The sequence below is a fragment of the Candoia aspera genome, chromosome 7, assembly GCF_035149785.1.
Source record: "Candoia aspera isolate rCanAsp1 chromosome 7, rCanAsp1.hap2, whole genome shotgun sequence".
In the NCBI taxonomy this organism is placed as follows: Eukaryota; Metazoa; Chordata; class Lepidosauria; order Squamata; family Boidae; genus Candoia; species Candoia aspera.
Window position 1 is genome coordinate 83,063,680 of NC_086159.1, and position 22,721 is coordinate 83,086,400.

General features: G+C 42.1%; 1 protein-coding gene across 2 annotated transcripts in view; it reads left to right on the forward strand.

Moving 5' to 3' along the window:
* Positions 1 to 22,721, forward strand: part of CCDC91 (coiled-coil domain containing 91) — a 97,432-nt gene that overhangs the window by 51,709 nt on the left and 23,002 nt on the right. For both annotated transcript variants that reach the window (XM_063308359.1, XM_063308358.1), the window contains 4 exons: positions 5,166 to 5,273; positions 16,109 to 16,201; positions 17,295 to 17,363; positions 18,354 to 18,530. In XM_063308359.1, coding sequence (XP_063164429.1) covers positions 5,166 to 5,273; positions 16,109 to 16,201; positions 17,295 to 17,363; positions 18,354 to 18,530 — 447 coding nt within the window. The remainder of the gene's footprint in view (positions 1 to 5,165; positions 5,274 to 16,108; positions 16,202 to 17,294; positions 17,364 to 18,353; positions 18,531 to 22,721) is intronic.

Sequence of the window (22,721 nt, forward strand, 5' to 3'; positions counted from 1 at the left end):
CTTTAGTGACCGAGATGTGCCAGAATCCTTGTGTAGGGAGATTGACCTTTAGAAACTGATGGTAAATAATGCCATTTGGTATGAGCTGATGGTGGATCTAATGACGTTGAGCCTCTCTCTAGAAGATACCCTTATGAGCGGTAAACTGGTTATCTGTCCTGGAACATCGGAGACTTCCCTTGCAAGTTCAAGAGGCAGTTCTGTACCCACCCTGTACCAGGCATTCTCTTTTCGGTGGCAGGAATATTGTGCTTTGACCCCTGTGCAGGATGAGCAGTGTTTGGGTATGAATAACTTCTCTAATGGTGCTCAGCATAAATGCATTTTCAGCTCCCTGATAATATTGGCACACTGATCAGAAGACAGCTTTTTAAAAATTCACACAAAGTTTCAAACTTTTAGTTTATTTTCTATTATCTGTAAGCCGGTATGTAACTATAGATTGAAGTATGAGATTGAAAACTTGGCAGAATTATATTTTTGACAGCCAAGTTATTTAAGCCTGGGCCAAGTTAAGTTTATCAGAGTTACCTCTAGAGCAAAAATTAGCCAATCTCCATCTTGGTTTTTCCCACCTCTTCCTTTTCCCTCCTGTTAAGATAAAATGGAAACCAAATGTACCAGAGAAGAGGATTGGATCACAGCAAATCACTGTTCAAGATGATAGTTCTGAATTGCAATATTGTAAAATTGAATTGAATTAATAGAAACAAAAAGATTTAGCCATATTTAGCTATTCTTCTTTGGATGCAGAATTGGATTTGCCATGAAATTAGAGTTACAGCTGCCAAATCCTTGTTACAAAGAGGAGAAAGAAATCTGTTGAGAAGTGGACATTCCCAAGTGGTCAGAATCTTGCTGGATGTGAAGGTAGCTCATGCTTAGCATAAAAGGGTATCAGTTACAGCAGAAAAGCAACTGAAGTTTTATAGAATTTCCATGCCAGGGAAAGTGCACTCCACTGATTTCTTTTTATGGCATTCTGTTTCCTGAACCCCAGAAAGTCAGTGGGTTTTCCCGCAAGAGCTCCTGAGAATGTGAGTTTAAGAAAAAGGAAACTCTGAGAAACAATAGTCTGTAATAAATTCCAGAAAATTTGAATCAGGACCATAGCAGAGTTGAGATAAACAATTACTGTTTGAACCAAATATCCAGGGTTTGATGACAGCAAATGAAAATGAAATCCAGCATCAGTAAAAGATAGTTTATGGAGTAAAGTGAATTGGAGAAGAGTAGAAGAAAAGAAAGCGATGTATCTTGTTGCATACGGATTAGAACAGTGTTTTCCAAACTTGGCAACCTTAAGATGTGTGGACTTCAACTCCCAGAAGTCCACACATCTTAAAGTTGCCAAGTTCGGAAAAACATTGCATTAGAATAATAATTTTTTTTTAAAAAAATGTCTTTCTGAGCCTCTCCTGGTGCAAATTCTTCTAAGAAGCTATCTTAAGCTACTTAAACTTCAACACAACCAGAAAAGCTTGCTGAAGAGAAACGGAAGGTACGTTCGAATTGGCCTGACAACCCTACATCTTCAGTTTGGTCTATAGCTAAAGGTTTATGTCAATCTTCATCTGTGCATGGAAATAAGGTTACGGAATATGGGCAGGCTCTTAGTGATAATCTTTCAAAATTCACACATTCACTGAAACAGCAGTGCAAAAGCCTTTGGCTCGATCCATTCGTTGTGCTCTTGGCTTTGGAGGCAATTTTTTTTCTTGTTGCAGGATTTGTTTACAGAGCCTTATTCAGGATGGTGGCATTGCCTGAGGAATGCTGTGGAGCAGGATTTACATGCTTGCCCGCACACATGTAGCTGTGTCTGGGTGCACGCAAAGGCTTGCATTGATCTTCAGGGTATATCTGTGGTGAGATGAGGCAGTAGTCTAGTTGAATTGCCTCAGCAGCTGAAGGTAAAATAAATGTTTTCGGTGGGTAACTACGAGACAAAAGGGAAACACAGAACAGTGAAAGAGGAGTTAGGGACAGAAACAGGGTTGTTTAGACTCTGATCAGTGGTCTTCATCCAGCAGAGTCTGGAGGTTATTGGCCGATAAGGAGCACCTCAGTCAGGTTTGGAAAGGAACAAGGAAAACGTTGGCCTTTCAGCTAGAAGCAAAAGGGATGTTCATCAGTGAGAAAGAGAGTTATGGTGAAAGGACGTGATGGGTGAAGGGAAGAGAGCTTTTCCCATTGAAGTATGTAAAATAACAGAAGGAGATAAATATTAAGCTCCATTTCTCTATGGTTGAATTTCATATGCCTCTTGGCCTCCATCGCTTGTTAATTTGGGGTTATATAAAGAACTTATGTCAAAGAAGTATTTTTTATTAATCATTTGAAATACGTGTTCCATAAAAAAGTCGAGGATTGAAAATACATGCTTCTATAGAGCCCAAATTGGGAAGATGGCTTGCAGCGTCACCTCGCCTGGCCCAAATGTTCTCTCTGGAAGAGAACCAAGTGTGCCAACTGTCCTGTATCTTGCTAGGGAAATATTGTGGCTATGTGTCTCATGGAAGAAGCTCATGGCCTGCTTTATAGGCTAGTCCTGTGGCAAGATGACCATGAGGATGCCAACAGTCAGCTAATGGCCCACCCTTAAGAACTGACCTAGGGATGGGGTGGTGGTGGATATTTTCATTCTGAGAGCCGCGTAGCTTGGGAGCAAGTGATTGGGAGACATACAGTGGCAGTGGGAAGGGGCAGTGGGTGCAGGGGAAGAGGCTGTTCTGTAGATTTAGACCCTATCGTAACAGGACATTCTCATTTACTCACTATTCTCATGTGTGTACACACATGCTTACATACACACATGCCTCTTTGCAGCTGGGTTTTCATCTACATCAATGGAGGACTTGCTGCTTAGTACAGTTCCCCTCTCCCAGCACTTCAGAGTCTCCAGAGGCACAAGGGAAGTTTCTCAAAGGCTTAAGGGTTACAGTGGGCAAGTGGAAGCTAGCTGAGAGGGCCCCACAACCCAGCTACGAACTGCAAGATTATAAACAAGTTCTGTTAGCCGCCGTGGGGGAGCACTCGGTTTTGAAGACCATGGTTACATGCTCGCAGTCCTAAGACATTAGCTCTAATCTGAGAATAGAAAAAGCTTTTTCTGTTACTAGATTTATTTGTTTTCCATGGTGTGAGGAAAGGTACTGTTGACATTGGCCCAGATCCATGGCTGTTGGCCCAGAACAGCCCAGCCTGGCTGGAGGAATCTGTCCGGTTCTGGTCCCCGATTGAGCTCATGATGTTCTCCCTTCTGTGGCTACCACTTGGAGCCCCACCACAGCAGAAAGACACAATAGTAATGAAATAACTCTTCTTGGTTCGGTTTCACATTGGGACTGCCCGTACATAGCAACGTTAGGAGACCTTGCACAAATTCCTAACCATGAAGTTGGTGTTTATTGGAAAGAAATGTCTGGTCCTAATTTGTTAAAATTGCTGTTGTGTTTTTATTCCAGGGTGTTTGTGTTTTTTTAAGTTTTTTGGCTTATCATATCCTGGGTATTTTTTTTAAAAAATTGGCTTTCACTTCAATATTGGCAAAAGCCTTGGAAATGTCTAATTTGAAAATGGGATTAGTGTATTTTTAATAAATAATAATGCAAATAAAAATGAAATGGAAGAATCAGCTTAGTTGTGAAATGTCACAATAGTTTCCAACTTTCAGTTATTTTTTTTATTGCTGTGGCTTGTTTTGAAATGTTAATGTAATTCCCCTTAGTTTTAGACTAACAACATCTTTCTTAAGAATATTGATGTTTGCAAATTACATTAATTTCTACTCCTAAATTATATGCTATAATATTTTACTTTATTCTTTATAATATAGAATGAAGTGTTATCAGGATATTGTTTCTGCCTTTTCAAGTACTACCATTGTGTGTACAAAAAAAAGGAAGTGTAGTTTAATCCTAGTTGTTCAGCTACATTAATAGGAATTATAATATTTATATTTATATATAGATTGCAGTTATAGCATGCTATCTGCAGACTTGATGACTTAAGAGAAAAAGCTTGTTCCAAGCATTTTGTATATTTCAGAACCTTCTTTAAAACTTCCCAACAACACGTACCATTAAAAATAGTAGTAAGTTGTTTTAAATGCTCTGCTTATATGCCTGCACATATCAAAATTTGGGTAGCGTAATTGCAATTTCAAACACTTTTGTCCTCCAGTGCATTTAAACACTGGCTTTTGTGCATCATGCTATATCTGTCAACAGCTTTTAGAAAGAGAGAATGTGACTGAATCACACAAAGCAGTGTTTCTCAGCCCTGGCAACTTGAAGATGGGTGGACTATCAACTCCCAGAATTCCCCAGCCAGCATGTGAATTCTGGGAGTTGACGTCCACGCATCTTCAAGTTGCCAGGGTTGAGAAACAGTGACATAGAGTTTTAGAAATAAGATTCTATGCTATTGGCATGGAAAGCGGGTGAGAAACTGGTAAAGCTTTCACTCAGCCAGAGGAAATGGATGAGTGCAGTATGAATGTGGTGTTTGCATGCTGTCTCTCTCACTGGCTGGTTCCCCCACTTCCCCGTGCAGGAACTCCTCTGAGCCACGCACAGTTAAAACACTTTCTCATCTTTTGCACTTTTTTAATGGGCTCGTTGGTTGCTGCCGTTCAGGTTTCCAGTTTGGATTCCTGATCTCTCTGCGTTGGAGTGAGAAGCGTTTTGGGGGCATAGCTTCTATACTTTCAAATAAGTCATAATTTCCATCTGTTTTTACTTGACTTGTGGTTGTGGAGATCCTGCCTGGCCCCTGGGATCCAGCCGCGTCTGCTGAGAGGATGTGGAGTTTTGTCAGCCAGTGAAATATGTCTGACTCCCCTCCTGCGAACCCAGTCTCTCCGTTTCAGCTTGGGTGGTCCCAGGAAACTGGATGCGGAGCTTAGCCGAAAACTCTTCACTTTCCCTATCTGTTACTCATCCCTCCAATCGAGGATTTTCACCAGGGACCCGAGAAGCAAACACGCTGGCTGCAGACTTCAATGAGACTCATTAACATCCCTCTTAAAAGTGGCCTCGATTTAATCTCTGGGCACTCTGGGATAGACAGCTCTGCTCATGCGCACTTTGCTGTTCACTGAAAATGTGTCGGGGGCAAAATGGCAGGCCTCGGCTGGTTGTCTGCTCTTCTCTTTCTTCCAGGCCCTCCTGAAGGCTGTGGTCCAGGAGCAGGAAGGGGCCTTGGAGAAGCAGCATGTCTCTGCGGTGGAGAAACAGGCTCGGAAGTGTGAAGAGCTGCTCGATGCTCAGGTAATGCCCGAGTTTATTTGCAGAATTGCTCCTTCGAAAGGCAAAGAGGAAGGCTTGGTGCTGTCTGGGTTTTCCGACCCTTCCCCAGGGCAGGAAAACCTGCAGAGCCATTTACTTTTACCCCTTTACCTGCAGGGTCTACCTGTGTTTTCTCCTGTGCAGTGAATTGATGTGCTCATTCACTTCTTTCTTCGACTTGTATTCGGCTGAATCCCGCAGCCCTCGAGCATTAGCAGGGTGGTACAGGAAAAGGATCCGGGGTCACGATTCAGGAACACACCTGGAGTCAAGGCAAAGGGCGCGTCCAGGCCGGATGGCTTTGTAAATAAATGCAAGCACCTTGAATTGCAACCAGAAACAAAACCGCAGTGGGTGCTTTGGAATATGTGCAAAATGTGTCCCAGACTCCCTGGCGCTGCCCTTCCTCAGGGCACAGGTGCGACTGTGGCCGGTGACCGAGCCTTCCTCTTAGAAGGCGTTGCGTAAAAACTTCAATTGACCAAAGCCACGATGGGTGGCAGAAGTCGGTATCTTTTTTTTTAATAGTAAATTTTATTTAGGTTTCAAGAGAAGAATAAAAACTACAAAGAAAGGGGGGAAAACTTAAAAAGTGCAGAAACACAAGATTTTTTTTTTTTCAAATTTACAAAAAGACGTGGCTTCCGACTTTTAACAGCAAGGATATGCAAAAATTTCCATAATTTCTTACTCTATATTAAAACCAAACACCACATTATTTCTATAAGTCATTCCATTTTAACGCATAATAAAAATCACTAAGTACAGTTACTCCTCCCCTTAAAATTTAAAAAAAAAAGTTCATATAAACCTCCTAAACATCTTTCTCCCCTCCAGAAGATAAAACGTATTTAATTATTCCCTTCCTACCACAATTCTATACATTTCTGTCTACTATAATAAGAATCAAATTAAAAAACACATAAGTTGCCTGCTATTATACTTAATAGTACAACCATTTTAATAATCCCAATCTTAATAAACCCAAAAAACAAAGACAATTCAAAACAGTAATTCCATACCTTTAAAATGGAATAACATCAATCAAATCCTTAAAGCAAACCAGATAAACATTCTTTAACCCTAATACAACAGTTTTAATAATTTTAATCTTAATAAACCCAAAAAACAAAGCCAATTCAAAACAGGAAATCCAAATCTTTAAAGGCAAATAACATCAATCAAATCCTTAAAGCAAACCAGATGAACATTCTTCAACCCTTATCCCACTTCAGAATAAACCGAAGCAGTTACATATCCCCACAACGTGCGCAGAGCTTTCCTCTTGAGAGAACCAGACAGCCAGCTGCCCCCCTCAAAGATTCCAGGTTCTTTTCATGGCATTCCACCAGGAGATGGATTTTACTTATGGCTTGCAGATCACTCTCTCCCTTAGATTTCTCCAACTCCATTATCCAATCTTCATCCAGCATCTCCATAAAAATCCCAATCTCAGTCTTGAAAAATACCTTCCTATCGCTCTTAAATTCCTCAGTTCCATCCACCACATCCCCAACCCGATGGCACAGTTTAGATCTCATAGTTTCCACAATGTCCTGGATATCTTGCATAAAAGCTTGATAGAAGTCAGAAGAAATCCTGTTTAAAATCCTGGTGAAAGTCAGAAAGTTGTAGATCATGGCACCCCCAGGAGCTTAACCAGCGAAAGTCAAAGATATGGGGGAGCTCCGAAGTGTGTTTACATAAAGTAAGAGTGAGATAGCAGACAGTTCTCAAGGGAAAGTGAAAACAGAAAGTTGAAGGTTCAAATCAGCTGATTCAACGTGTAGGAAAATGCTAGTATCTTCAAATTTAGAACAAAAGTAATAACAGGAAGACAATTGTTTACTCTCAATGTTTGGAATTTCCTTTGGAAGGAAAACAAAATCCAAAACTCAAAATAATTTTTTTTTTAAAAGTAATCCCAAAAATAATGTTAAGCACCAAGAGAACCAGCTTCTCCTCACTGTAGAAAGCCTCTCTTGGGGTACATATACTTAAAAAAAAATACAAATTGGTGACTTAGAAATGGGGTGGCCGGTCTTAGTGTCCCTTTAAGGCTCCAGTGCAGCTTGGAAATTGATGAAGTCCCCGCCTCCCAGCTGGCTCTTACCAGTCGCAAGCGAAACGCTATTTGCGATCTTCTGGCTGCAAGCAGCCATCTGGAGGACAAATGGGGTGATTCCAGGTATTCTCCTTGATCCGGAGAACATTTCTGGGCTTCAGGAAAACCTGCCTGAGCCCCCAAAAATTACCGCATTGTCAGCTCCACCTGCTGAACCAGTGGGCACAGCTGTTCAGTTTGCCATTCCCACCGGAAGCCAGTAGAAGTCCATATCAATGGGCACATCCAGGGATGATCATGGCATATGGAAGATTGCAACTTGGGATGCAGATGGAGTAAAGAGTAAAGGGGGTATATAAATAAATGAAGAGGAAGGGAGGGGAGAGAGAGAAAAAGGGAGGGAGGGAGGAGATAGGTTGTGTGTCTGTGCCATAAAGAGAAAAGGGGAGGATGTGACATCTGAATGAAGGTGGTCTGATCTTACAGAGTTCATGAATACATGCAGGGACATGAAAGTGGAAGATTAATTATGAGCAAAGGGCTAAATGTAAGTGAGAAAGTATGGACTGATGTCTTCTTGGGGTGTGTGTTTGTGTGTGTATGAAAATAGGAATTCCTAGATTGGCGATAGCTGCATGTTACAGTTCCTGTGAATGGTAATAATGGAAGCACCAGAGATGAATTTGGGGGAAATGTGTGTGCAATATTCTGAATTAATATAGTCCAGGTCAGAAAGCATTAATGACCTGAATGGATGTGTGGGAATCAGCCAAGAGGGTACAGACAAAGTGATGTGGCTATTTGGAGACCCAAGCATGAATGGAACAGGGATTGTTAAGTGACTAGCTGCTTAGAGAAAAGTATGCTTGTTTCAGAGACATGGTTTAGACATAAATGTGTTCGTATGTACACATGGCAAATGAGTAACTGTAAATCCAAAGGATCACTGAAAGATTGAGAGAATTAGTGAAGGACGTAAGGCTGATGAGAGGTTCTGAATGTGGAGCAGACCTTGTTTTGGTAGACTGGGTCTCTGGGGAAAAGAGGACATGAAAGAAAAGGAAAGATGTAAAAGAAAATAAAGTAAAAATAAAACAACTGTAAGAAGTGTGTGTCTTGTTCGAAAGGATATGAGGAGATGGATTAGTTTTCTGATAGAAGGTAGATACAGAAATTGCAGGGATCAAAGTGAGGTTATATACTGTGCCAAGAAGTATGTGGAGTTATACAAATGCTAATGGGAAACATGAAAAGGGATACTTGGTGGAATGAAGGGGAAGAGGCTTTGGGTGAAGAAAATCAGACCTAAGGAAATGATGGCTGCAAATTATGAGGATGAGAGGAAGGTATCTTACACTGTTTGACCAGGAAGAAAAGATAGTTCCTGGGGAAATTGTCAAAGAGATCAGGGGTGATGAAGATTAAAAGAGGCAAAGAAAATGCAAAGCCTTTTTAATGGTGATTAAAAAAAAATGGAAGTGGATGAAAAGACTAAACAAGGAGCTTTCAGCAGAGTTATCAGAATTAAGAATGAAAGCAATGACTGAAATGAGTGAATAATGGTAGGGGCATTGTGGAGATTGAAGAATGATAGTGATGTGCCGAAAGTAGAAGTGAAATGAGTGCTTATAAATGCTGGTGTCAGGAAAGAATGGATGAAAATGGCCATAACTGCTGTGAGAATTTTGAAGAATGGTAACTCTGCAGGAGTGCAATTATTCTGTGAAGTGCCTGACAACTGGAAAAATGTCTGGAGGTACCCACAAATGATATATACTTGAAATTGTCTTCACGAGTCAGTCGCTGTACTGAAAGGAAGAGACCAGACCTTCACTATTTGCTGCTTCAGTCCAGAGCTACAAAAGCCAAGAAATTATAAGCAAATACACTTTTTCAAAGCAGTTTTTCTTCCCGTTTCAAGGCTAACAGGAAATGCCAGCAAAATAATGCATCGGTGAGCAGAACTTCTGTACTCGCCAACTGTCTTTTTGTTCTAACTGGTCTCTTTAAGAAGGAGGTAGAAACCGGGTCCCAGACTTGGTGCTGTTGTGAACCGTGTCTTCCTCCCCTTCCTTCTGGGGAGATGACCCCTCCCTCATCAACCGGCCTTGTGACTTGGAGGGCTGCAGCTGCTGCCTCCCCTCGTTCTCCACCACTTTGTTCTTTTGGGTTCACCTCAGCCCACTACGTGTCCTAACAGCCAGGAACCATGCTGAGACAAGGAATAGGTCTCTAGTGTTTTATTACTGCTACATTAGACAGAAAATCCTAACAAACTGAAGAAGCGTGGGAAAAACCCAGACAGATAAACCCCAAAAGTTAAGGTGGGCCTGATCTGTGTCTCTGAATGGCTGCTCAACTCCTCAGTACTACACATGCGTTCTCCCCCCTGGATAGGGGCCCCCTCCTGCTCGCCATCCGTACTCATGACACTATGAGAGCAGAGCAGAGCAAAGCAGAACCTCAGCATCCAGGATATCCCTGTGTAGCAGAAGGACCACAACCTGGGGTCACCTTCCTTAGTACCATGTTGGTTCTTTCCACCCAGTACTCCAGCGAGCAAACCATCTTTGGGATTCAGATGAACTAAAACTCATCTTACACAATTGTGGAGTAGTGAGGCTTCTTGCCTAAAGGCCTGAGAGCAAAATGTGGCCCAGATCCAGTAGACAGTTAGGAGCAGAGTGAATTTGAAAACCAAATTATTTTTCCATAAGAGCCTCCCCATTTTTTACATCTTCAGAAGAGGCTCATCACTTGTCTCTTGCCCGCAATAGAGGCGCTTGATTGTCCCCCACTACCTGGCCCAGCGAGTAGGAACCCAAAGCAGGTCCTCCATGTCTGATCCCATCAGTTGGAAGGATCTGCCTCCAGGGACCTGCTCCTGCCAATCAGTCCTGTAGTCCTTCTGCTTTAGTGGACAAGCAGAGCCTGATTTAATAAATAAGGCTTTCTATGCAGATCCTCTGTCCCTTCTCTTCTCTGCCTCTGCACTGACATGTCTAATATCTAGACATTTGCTAACCACAGCCATCTTAAATCAAGATTTGCAAAGTATATTTTTACTCATTAGAATTTGTGAAGATATATGTCTACATTTTAGGGAAAACTTTAACTCCAAAACTGAAATGGAGATATATTAGTCTCCATTTCAGGAGCAAGGATAGAAGATAAGCTCAATTGTGGGAAACAGCCAATCAGATGCCAGCAGGGGCATTTGTGATGGGAAGGGGGCTAAGGAAGAACTTGATGCCACATGCACTGTGACATGATCATGCATGTTCCCTGGTGATGTCATGGAGCACGTGCCATCATCATGACTCTGGATCTGGACATCTGAGGTTATGGACTGTTACACATGCGTCAGGCCAATGAGATTAAGGCACAGAATCTGGGGACTTATTAAATATAATTGTAGAAGTGCTTTTTTAAAAACACTTCTTGGCACGAATCTTTCCAGTGAAGCTATTATTTTTGACGGAGATCATTTTTGTTGTGTTTATTTGGAACTCAGTAAACACAGGTTGCAGAAGTTTATGGACTGGATTTGAGGAAGCTATTCAGGTGATTTGTTGGGTTTACTTCTGGGTTCTCTGAAATAGTGTGACTTCACAGCTGGGTCTCTGAGTGCTTTGTCACGATTCCTCGAACACAGACTTCATTTTTAAAAAACGTACCTGCTTATGAACATGATTCGATCTATTTACATTATTCTCTTTGACTCACATTCCAGGAAATAGATTTTTCTTTTTCTTTTTTAACTAGAATCAAGGAAAACCACAGGGCTGTATTTATCTTTGACTCTACATCAGACATTTTCATCTGGAGCAGTTGCTCGAAACGCTAGCAGGAAAAACGTAACCTGTGTCTGAACTTTTGTCTTGGGCTTCTTTTTGCAAACTTGTCCTTCAGAGCTTTTTTTTTTCCCTGTTCTTTTTTTTCCATAGACAAAAGTTGTTCCACCTAAATTTTCATCCTTCCTGAGCTAGGATCTGTTGCTTTTTCAAGCATAACTGTAGGAGTTTTCAACTGCACCGATGGCTATTGTTTTACTTATTTTGTGTGCAGTTTACTGTATAAAAAGATACCTTAGGGCAGGAATTACTGGTTGAATTAGCAATTAGGTCTGCATGCAGCTTTGCTGAAAACATCAGCCATGTAAAGCTGTTGCCCGTAAGAATATGGCAGCTTCTCCCACAGGAGGAGGCGATCTCCTTGTCGCACTATGCCTTTCCTCACTTTGGCCAGCAATAGCGGCCAGGAGAGGGGCAGACCTCACTGGGTCTCATCCTCACCAGGCGAAGGTGGAGGACAAATAAACAGGGGCATCTGCAGGGGCCAGAATCTCTTATATAGCATCCCCATCACATCAACCTGCCCCACCCGATCACGCAGAGAGGGCACGTTATGGACCCCGTCTGCAAGAAAATTCCATCTGGCGGGGTCCAGGAGGCGGGCCTTCTCTGCAGTGGCCCCCGCCCTCTGGAACATCTTGCCCCCGGAGGTGAGGAAGGCCCCTTTGCTCCTGACCTTCAGGAGGGCCCTGAAGACTTGGTTCTGCCATCTCTCTTGGGGCGGGAAGGTGGGCAGCCATTCGTGGGGGTGGTTTGCGCCTTAGAGCCCCTCCCACCGGATTGGCATCTTTAGAGCCACTTGGATTTTATGTTTATTTATATTGTATTTTATATTTGTAACTTGTTTTTTTATTTCTATGGGATTTTAACATGTATTGTTATTGTATTAATTTTATTGTAAACCACCCAGTGTCCCTCTTTTGGGGGAGATAGGCGGTAACAAAATCCAAATAGGTAGGTAGGTAGGTAGGTAGGTAGGTAGGTCTGGCCCTGGAAAAAGACTCTCTTCTGGAGAGTCTTTTTTACAAAATAGCTCTTCTCTGTGAGCCCCTTCCGTCTAACAGAAACAGACAATACAGACGACGGAAGCCCTTTCTTCTGCTGCATCCAGTTTCATCAGAGGTCATGGGGCTAATTATCTCTGCAAGTTGTTCACTCAGATGGGAGGTTAGGGCGCGGGTGGAGGGCAAGCACGTGGGACAGCAGATTATGGACCCCTCGGTAGGTCTGAATAGTGCTGCAGGTGTGAGTGATCCTGCCTTGTCAACCTCTCTATAGTCTGCTCTGAGGTTGTTATTCCATTCAGGTGAGAGGTGCCCTGGAATAATGTAGGGAAAACAGGAGGTCTCTTCCCAGAGAAGCTAAGGAACTCAGTGGCTGCAGAAAAGGGAAGGGCAGAATGGATGGATTGGTTGCAGCAGAACCTGCCAATGGTCCTGCATTCCGGGGTGAGAGAGGCTGAGAATTAAGAGCTTCAGACACAATACAATTTCCGTCCCAATGTCATGGTATTACCGTGGAAATCCTTTGCCTGTAAAATTTGTTTGCTCTGACCAAAAGCGATACAACCAGGGCATCTGCAAAAGAGGGTGAGGTCACAAAAGCCAAGGTGTTGGCTTCCCTGGAATCAAAGCCACACCCCCTTGTGATGGCTGCTGGGCATGTGACACACGGAAAGGGGGGGACGGACATGCCATCGCGGCCACTCTTTTGACCCCCCCTCCCTGCAGAAGCCCCTGAACATGATGTGCCATTCTCAAACTGCACTAAACGTTTCCAATGCTGAAGCCACTCATTGGATCTAACTGTGAAGAATATGCAGGACGAGTTTGGCATTTTCAGTCTGATGCTCAGCGCAAATGGGATCGTGCAATTTCATGTCATAGCCTGCCTGTAAAATGGTCAGTCGGTCAGGATGGGGGCAAAATATTACCCATTTTGTAAGGAGAGTTAAAGATTATTGAGTGGCTATATGTGAAGTGCCTTGAGTGTTTGGGTTACAATTCTAGGCGTTATCTACACGCATTCCCAAATTAATGTATCTGTTTCCAGTTTATTGCAATGTTTAGAAAGAAACATAAATCAAATGATCTGAAGATCGGATTCTGAGAAAAAGGGTGTGCTTATATTTTATTTTGCATGGGCCACTTCCAATGACTTATTTTTCTTTATGCACTTTCAATACTTGGATGCTGTTCTAACTGAAAAGAGGATGCTGTTAGTTTAATATATACAAAGACGCCAAATAAACAATTTGCAAAGAATCTCTCTCGCTACAAGAGAAAGTTGTTTTCCTAACTTGTATGTATGCAGGGCAATCTTCTATAATGAAGAGGGGGCTGAGACAGGAATGCCATTTTTTCTGCCTTTTGCAGAGAAGAAATGAGGGCATATTCCAGAAATTGTAGGAGTCCTGAGTCTTATATACCTTTATCCTAGTAATTTTATGATTTCATACTTGTCAGGAGGAAAAGAAATAATCTTCTCATTTGTCAATCACATTACCAGTAATATGCGCTTCTTACTTACTTGGACTCAAAAGATAATAAATGTATGTAAATATTGGTCTGATATCTTGTGCAGTTACCTTGCAATGGTGGAATGCATCTTATGAAAATGATGTATCTGTGCAAAGCACATTTCCACACTAACACCCCTAAGCAAATTGTCAGGACCCCAGGAAGGAGTAAGAGATATATGACACTATCAGAGACAAATGCTGAGGTACCACAAATACAGGTAGCACTAAATGACCATAATTGGGACCAGATTTTTGGTTGCTAAGCGAAGTGGTCATTAAACGTCTCCAACCCAATTTTATGACCATTTTTGTGGCAGTTGTTAAGTGAATCACCACAGGTGGTTAAGCGAACCACATGGTGGTTAAGTGAATCATGTGGTTCCCCATTGATTTTGCTTGCCAGAAGCCAGCCAGGAAGGTCAAAAATGTGACCATGGGATGCTGTGAAGGTCCATCTTCAGTCCGTCATTCCTTCCTCCGGAAGACATTTTATCAATTTTCAAACAAATATATGGCTTGTTATACACGTGTTATATAGAATAAGGAGTTGGAATTACTTTAGCCAATGTTTCTGTCTACATATTGACTCATTACAGTAAACTCTCCCCTTTCTCCTATAGGTTTTTAAGCCAAACCTTAGGAAATTCTTTTTTTTAGAAATTAAATTCAGAGAATTCATCTTGTGAAGACTGCAGTGGCTGGGGCAAAATAATTTTATAAATTGTTTGGGCAATTTGGCCTGAAGAAGAGTATTTGTTCTTGAAGAACACGAGCTATAAATCTATACAGCTAAATCTTGTATAAATTATTCTGTGGAACATAGCCAGTGAATCCTGGAAACCTTTTGTGGTACCTCTCTTGTTCAAAAAGTTTATGCATTTTAGGACCAACCATGCTTTCTCTTTTTTGTCCATCCTGAAGAGACATGCAGATGGAACTTGTTATGTATACTGGTATAAATTTCTATTTGAAAAGATCCATATGTTAGTTATTATAATGGCTGTTTTCATGATTAAAAATGATAAGTTGCTTTTTTTTTTCTAATTAGGAATCATTCCATTTTTCTTAACATTTTGAAGTCAGATGTTCTCATCAGTTGTAATTTTCACAGATGTGTTGGCTGTGGCCATATCTGCCTTGGTTGTCTTGGGGAAAAGCATGAGGATAACCATGTTTGTGGACTCTTGTTTCTATCCTGTTCAGGAATAAGAATATATGTGAGATCATGACTCCCAAGAGGGCACGTAGGTAGAAGAGTGGAATATTTGCCATCCCCTCCTCCTCTCTCTGTTGTCCCATCTCATCCTGTCCCATCCATTCATGCTTGCCTTAGACTTTTTTTGCTCAGGTCATCCCTGGGGAAAGAGCTCTACTTCCTTGCCCTGAAACAGACGAGGCTCCACGTGGGTGACTGAGCATCTTCATACGCAATAGAAAGCCATTTTTGCAACTTGAAATCATGATAGGGTTACCTCTGAAGCTTGGCCAGCTCAGTAGGTTCAGAGGACAACTGCCAAGACTTTGAGTGGGTCTAGGGGATAATTGCCCATGATTCTCACGGGATATTGTTTTGTGTCAGCACCTGATCATTCGAGCATTCACACATGCACAGTCAAGAGGCTGGGATTCCTTTAACTGTTTTAATGAAGTGTAATGAACGGTACAGAAGGCAAGCTGCGAATAAAGATTTCCCGCTCAAACCTAATTTAAAACTACATCCCCTTAGTTAGTCCCCTTTCCCATGAAACCATGTCACTCCTCCTCCCATCCAGATGGTATTCCTGGCATATCTCAACCCCGTGTCCTTGATGTGCTCCATAGCCATAATAAACCACTCTACACTCCAACTTCACACACACCTCCCATCAGGCAACATGAGAGAATGAAATGATGGGAGATGCCCTGATAAGGGTTTCTATGAAACCTTTGATCGGGGGATCTGACATTTTGTTTGAAAGGTCATTCCCAATCTCTGAGTCTGTCTTCACCCAAATTTTCTTGAAGACTCTATTTGATTTCCAAAATCCCTTCCTGCTACTGTTACCTGAGGTATAATGGCCTTCTTGGGGGTGGCATGCAGGTTGGGGAGCCATTCCTTGAGGAAACTGCACATCAAGGATTGTACTGTGCTTTTCAAGTATATTCTATCTAACCAATTGATAGGACCATAGAGATCTCAGTACAAGCCACAATGACATCACACACTTCAGGTTGTCGTCTGCCTGATGATGCCCTGACAGGTGTGATGTCACTTCCCCCACTGCCACCCCAGTGGATGCCCATGAATATAACCAGTTTGAAGAACACAGAAGTTGGTTTTACTTGCTGTCTGTCATTTATATAAATGTAATCTTCCTTCCTTTCTTCCTTCCTTTAGCATCAAAGGATGCTTGATATGTTGGAAAAAGAGCAGAAAATCTTAGAAGAAAAAACAAAAGAATCCTTGTTGCAGCAATTGCAGGAATATAAGGTACTGTAAGGTCTGCAGCTCTTTCACCATTGAAAATGGGGTGTCATTGAGAACCAAGAAGAGTCATTCAGAGATTAGGCTATCTTTTCTTTCAGGAAGACACCACATCTGGGCAGAAGGCCTTGAACCATAAAGAGGGTTCAAGGGAGAAAGTAGATTTCCCCAGATTGGATTTATCTAAGAGAAGAAGTAGAGATGGAGCAGTTAAGATGCAGTTGTAAAAGCTAACATGGTATAATTTATTTCTGCCATTAAGAAGTTTTGCACCTTTATATCTTATTCTCTTTTTCCTTCACTTTAGTTTTCTTTTTAAGAACAAAGGAGGGAGTGGTTTGCATACCCACCCCTGCAGGATAATCTCACCTCGTCAATCATTATTTACTTATATCATTTTTAATTGATATAAATATTTCTAGGCAGCCTTTTAGGGCAGAGGGCCTCCAAAAATAGCTTACATATAAAATTGGGGTGAAGCGTTAATAAAATAAGCATTAAAGCAAAGATATTTCTTGTGATCTCAGCTCTGTGGCAGGACAGCTGGGTGTATCGTTCTTCAGCATAAAATTCTGAAACAGCATCCAGAATATTTTCTAGGGGGACTTCTCCTAGTTCTGGCTTGTCAAGGGAAGGGACCAAACTTCATTTTCCTGTTCTGGTTCATCCCTGGACTGCCAGTGGGTTCCATCTCTCTCACTTCAGCTGACTTCAGATTTGAGCATCCTAGATACCAAATTCTGCTCCAGCAGCTGGTTGTCCAGATGTGCTCAGCTGTGGCCCTTCTGGATTATGCTATGTGGAAGGGATGAAGTGTCCTCTTAAGAAGGCTTAGATGTCTGAGAAAGAAAATGCAAGCTAAGTTCTTTGGAACATGTGAGTGTTTGTGAGGGAAGCAAGTTGATGAACAAATGATGAAATGTGTGTTGTGACACAGGCTCTGCCTCTTCTGTAGTTGCGTTGTGATGTCACACACAAAGATGGAAGGGGCAGAGCCTGCATCAAGATGCCACGATGCACAAAACCTCTGGGTTCTGTGGATACCTATTCTTTGGAAGATATTTTTTACAAGCTGTAATACTTTCTGTTGTATTTCTAGGAAATGTTGGAAAACTGTATGGAGAAGGAAAGGGAACGTAATAAGGAGGCCTTGGCAGCAGCTGCAGAGGTACGTTAGCATGCAGAAATTGTCCCTGGGCGGCCTTTTGAAGCTCCATTTCATGTTGTTGCTTTGGGTTTCAAGGAGGAGAAGAAGATGGTCACGTACCAAGTAAATACCTGAAATCTGGAATTGTTAATGAGAGGGATTTTTTTTATTGTCACGCTGAGTCCTTATTCTTCTTGGTACCCATTGTCTTACCAAACTGCATCAGATCTAAAACACAAAGTGCTGCAAACACATGAAAGCTTGTTCTATTTCCATTCAGTCATTGTAATAAGCACTGAGAGCTTTAGATGGTTGGTGTCCATCCCGTGAAGCTTTATCTGGTGGATATTTTGAGAAGAAGTTATTTTGATAAAGCAGTTAAGGCCGAGCTTTATTATTGCCTTGTGCCATTTTTGTTAAATTTTACTTTATTTTTATTTCTTCTTTGACACTTTCTGGTCCTGATGTAACACCAGCCGTGCCTCCTGCCTTTCTCTGGCATCTTTTCTCCTTTTTTGTAGGTGAGAAAGTGAGACGAGGAAAAAAGGTGCCCTCATTTGGCCTTATCATACAGCAACCAGCAGCTGTGCTGAAGATAGTATTTCCTGTCCCTGCCCTGTTATTTTGGGGTAGAAAGAAAAGAATATCATACTGTATGAACAGAGAATATACGTGTTACAGCCCATAAGGGGAAGCGATCTTTGGCTTATATTCATAATTTGTTACTCTGGTTTTTACAGCAGAAGTGTTCAGTGTAAAGGCTCCATTCAGAGGACTTCTGAAAAAACTGTTTTAAAAAAAGATGGAAACTGGAAATCAAATACTAAAGAGAACAATATTTTCAGTTTCTAAAATGAATCCAGTTTTCGGAATTAGCTTAAATAAACTCGAGGGCTTTTTTTTAAAACTACCTCTGACATTTAGGGATCATAAACACCATTTTGGATACTTACCTAAACTGCTGAAACGTTCGTACTTAGATTCACAGTGACTTTGTTCTTTGATGGGCAGATTGAGAAAGAGGCCTTGCAGGCTGCCATTCTAGCAGCAGTCACAGCAGAAAGAGAAAACATGAAAAAACTGCATGACCAGGAAAAAGAATTATGGCAAGCAGAGAGAGTCAAAGACCGTGAGAAGATTGCTCAAGCGGTAGAAGCAGCAGCGGAATGGGAAAGGCAGAGCTCGCAAGTTAGTGAATTTTACGTTCTTAGTTATCACTCACGTTGCATTGCGTGTAGAGCTTCAGATTTGTTCAAATCCTTATGCAGAGGGAGGGAGGGAGACGGGCAGGTCTGTCCCAGGAGTCACCCTTCCTGCTGACATCCCCAGTATGCCCTCTCTTTCACTGCGCTGTCTGGTGCCCTTGGGCCATCTGTGCATCTAGTTCTCTGTGGCGCCAAGACATTGAGAGAGGACTGATATCTTGGGTGCATTTGGTATTTGGCAGTGAGCTGGGTTCTTGTGATGCTGGAGGCCCCTGGACTGGATCCATGTCAGGGTAGAGAGATAGTGCCCCAGTCCCCCTCTTAGGGGTAGCTTAGGGGACTGAGGGCGTGGTGTTTGGACTGTGGAACATACAGACCAGCATTCCTCAACCAGGGTTCCGTGGCACCTCGGGTTCTGCAAGCGGTCATGAGGGGCTCCTAAGGTTTAAGGCTGAGAAACACTGCTTTTGATAGTTGCTTTTCATTAGCGGATAAAGGTGTCTTGGTGTGTGTCCACACGTTTGCATTTTAAAAGTGATTTATTCTCCTTAAAGTGGGTAAAGCCAAACGTTGAACTAACGCTGAACTCAGTTTTATTGTCCCTAAATGAAATAGAGTAAGACCCACTTTTTCTTCTCACCTCTCTTTCATCTGCATTAGAATTTTAACTTTCCTGTTAGAAAATTCAGTTTGCCCCAACTGATTCAGACAATTCAGGGCCATTGCCTGTTGCTCAGGGGAAATTAGGTATGAATATAAGGCTAAGATACTGTCATCTTTTAACATTATTATAAAATAAAACTATGCTTATACTGCCCTGTAGACAGCCCAGGGGCTTGATAACATGAAATAGGTTTGTCTTCTTGAAGTTTTAGATTCCAAACTTGTTTTTTTGTGTGTGATTTGTTTCATTTTGTTTTCATCCCATTCCACAGCCTAAGAAAATCTCTTTATTTTTCATATATTCATAGCTAGTAATTGAAAGGGTTCTAAATTGACCTTGAGACAGTACAGCTCTGTCTAAACATCCATAGAAAGTAATATCACCCCAAATCCTTAGCCAGTGTAGGCAGTGGTTATGCTGGCAAGGAATCCTGGGAGCTTGAAATCCAACACATTTGGAGGATATTCAGGTTGGGACGGATATGGGTTATTCCAGCATCTACTTTGCTGGTCACCAACTGTAAATAAATACAGTTTACAATATCCCAGTGTGCATAACCCCTAAGAAGAAGTTTTGTATGGCTAGTTTTGACATAATCAGCTGGAAACCCCTATGCAGGTAGTTTGAAACTGTTAGCAAGTCAACTGTCCTAAACTCCTAGAACAATAAAAAAGGACATTTCTTCTACCGTTAAAGAGCTTGCATCTGCACTGGCTGGTTGCTGGTTGTTTAATCCAAGTTTCCATAGGCTGCTATAAAAGAGTAACTTTTCATGTTATGAGATAACCTCTTCATTTCACATGGAAGATGAAGAGCGTACTTCAAATAGTTGCTGAAAAGTGGCTGAAGTCTTTCATCATGGAGGCTTGGAGGCTTTCAGTCCAAACTGTCAACACTGCTGATGGTGGACAAGCTGTCCAGTATTTGGAACGCTTTGAGCTTCGATGTCAACAACTCTTAAAAAGGCTCCATTAATTCACTGCAGATTTTTCTGACTGTGGAAGAGAATTAAGATATTGAGAAGGGACTGATAGAAATCCCTCTTTTGTAATTAATTGTTTGTCATGAAGTATTTCAGGATGGGATAGATCAAACAGAGTCTGTACAATCCCTGCAGGAGGAGAAGAACAAAAGAGCATCCCCCACTTTCAACCCTAAAAGCATGTGAGAAAGCTGATATTAAAAGCCGCTGAGAGATCTAGAAGGACCTGCAAGGTTGCATTCTCATGCCTCATTCCCACCTCAGGTCATCTGTAATAGCAGTCAACTTGGTCTCAGTTCTATACCCAGGCCTGAACCCTGATTAGGAAGGGTCCAGGTAATCTGCTTTAACCAGATCCCTGTGCAACTACCTGTCACTATCTTCCCCAGAAAGGGAAGGTGGGAAGACTGGTCCACTGCCTATTTCAAGAAAAGTAGAACTACCCCTCATTCAAGGATACCTTCACCATTCCTTTGACCAAGACTCTCGTCACCTCTCTGAGGTTTTCACCAAACAGGAAGGGCAGGGATCCAATCCTCAGGAGGCAAAGCTGGGGACCCTCTCTGTTTGTTCAGGACCAATAGATTCAAACTCACCCCAGATCATCTCACAAGATCATGCCTCTTTCACCTTTGTTGGACTTGCCCAGCTGGCACCTAACTACAAGTCAACCTGAGTGATTTTATTCTCCAGATGCCCTGCAAACCCCTCACAGCAACCCAGCCATTGCTCTTCTGGTGTATATTTCTGCAATAGGACCTAGAGCATACCAGAAAGACTGCTGGACCAGCTGTCCAGCGTGAAGGAAGAGCTGTAATACGTTGCCATTTTGCCAGCTCCCCTCAGAGAGTGGGTGGGGAGGGGTCACTTGGGTGCAATGCTCCTAGGACTACAGCTGCCTCTCTCTTCCAGTTAGCAGCCAAGGCCTTGGCAGAAAGTTTCAGAAAATTCCCAAGTGCCTCTGGAAACTGAGTGGTTCCATTAAGCACCTGAGGCAGACCTGGTGGCACCAACCAGCTCCATTAGCAATCAAGGCAATCTGACCCCAATGGAAGATAGCTGTTAACGTTCCCCAGTCTCAGGTCATGTTGCAGCTGCTCCAAGGCAAAATCCAGGTCTCACCTGGGATAAGCTTGTGGTGGCCATGAATTTCCAGACTGTTTCTGACCTCACTCCCAAGATGGCATACCATAGAATGGTTGAAACCATAGAGTATCACAAGCCTGGGGTCACCCGCCGCCAACTTACAAATGAGCGTGAGTTGTTTGGGCAAGGATGCTACTGTATGGCAGGGAGAGTGGTACAAGAGTGGCAGACCCTGCATGTTGGTAGAACCCAACTTGAGAAACATGCCTGGTAGCTTATGGAACAATGCTTCTGTTTGCCAGCAGGACTTCCTGCATCACAATCGCCATTCCTTTTCCACTTTGTATTTTTTATTATCCCTACTTCCCTTCCTGTCAGTCTAAATTTGAAAGGGAACTTCAGTTGGTTTGAAGGAACCCAGTCTCTTCCAAGGTAAAATGTCCATGAGCACATGCTCTTTTTCAAAAATAATTTTTGCTGAAGATTTTAATTACAATAGTAAAAACAAATACAAACTAAACTCAGAGAAGGAGAAATAGAAAGAATAAAAAGTGCAAAGAAAGAAAAAGAAAAGAAACATATAAAGAAGGGACTTCCAATCTTCATCACAACAAGTATAAACAAACTTAATAACTCTTCACCCCCTATAAGGTTACAAACAAATATCTCTTCTTCCCATAACCATCCCTCATCCATATGCAAATCCATAAATCATCAACTTTTCAGTCCTGGTGTCAGCAAAAATTCCATGAAGGGTTACCAGAGCTTTATAGAAACATGTCTTATTTTAACCTTGGTCCGAGAAACCAACTGTATATTCCTTCCTTCTAACAACCTTGATCTTTAGTCCATGCTGATGTTGTCGTAGGATTTGCTCTCTTTTCAAGTTTTTCTTTTTCTCATCCCAAAGGCCTTTTTGAGGCTTTAGCAAACCGCTTTTGTTAAGCCAATTAAAAATAATTGTCCAGGTCAGTCTCTTGATTTATCAGTTGTATTTCCACTTTAATTTTCAAGGCTTTAGAGCAGGCCCGCAACTAGGGTCTGTGTCACCCGAGGCAAACATGGATTCCGTGCCCATTTTGGGACCCACCCAGTGCTCAGTTTGGTGCCCCCCCAGCACGGCGCCCGAGGTACATGCCCCTCTTGCCCCCACCCCCCATTGCAGCCCTGCTTTAGAGCCATGAGCACATGCGGTTAAAGCATGGGGCTTTAATGCCCAAATGATTCTGATGGTTTCACACTACAGAATCAGCTGTAGAGCAATAATCCAATATCAGTGATTAAAAACATTTTGTAATTAATTTTGGTGGTAACTGCATGCTGAAATTAATTGAAAATGGAAGCAAATCCGGATATCTTATGGGTGAATTTATCTTCGGCTCATGGTTACTGAATAGCTTATGAGACTATCCTGATTTCTCAACATTTATGAAGTGCAGGCA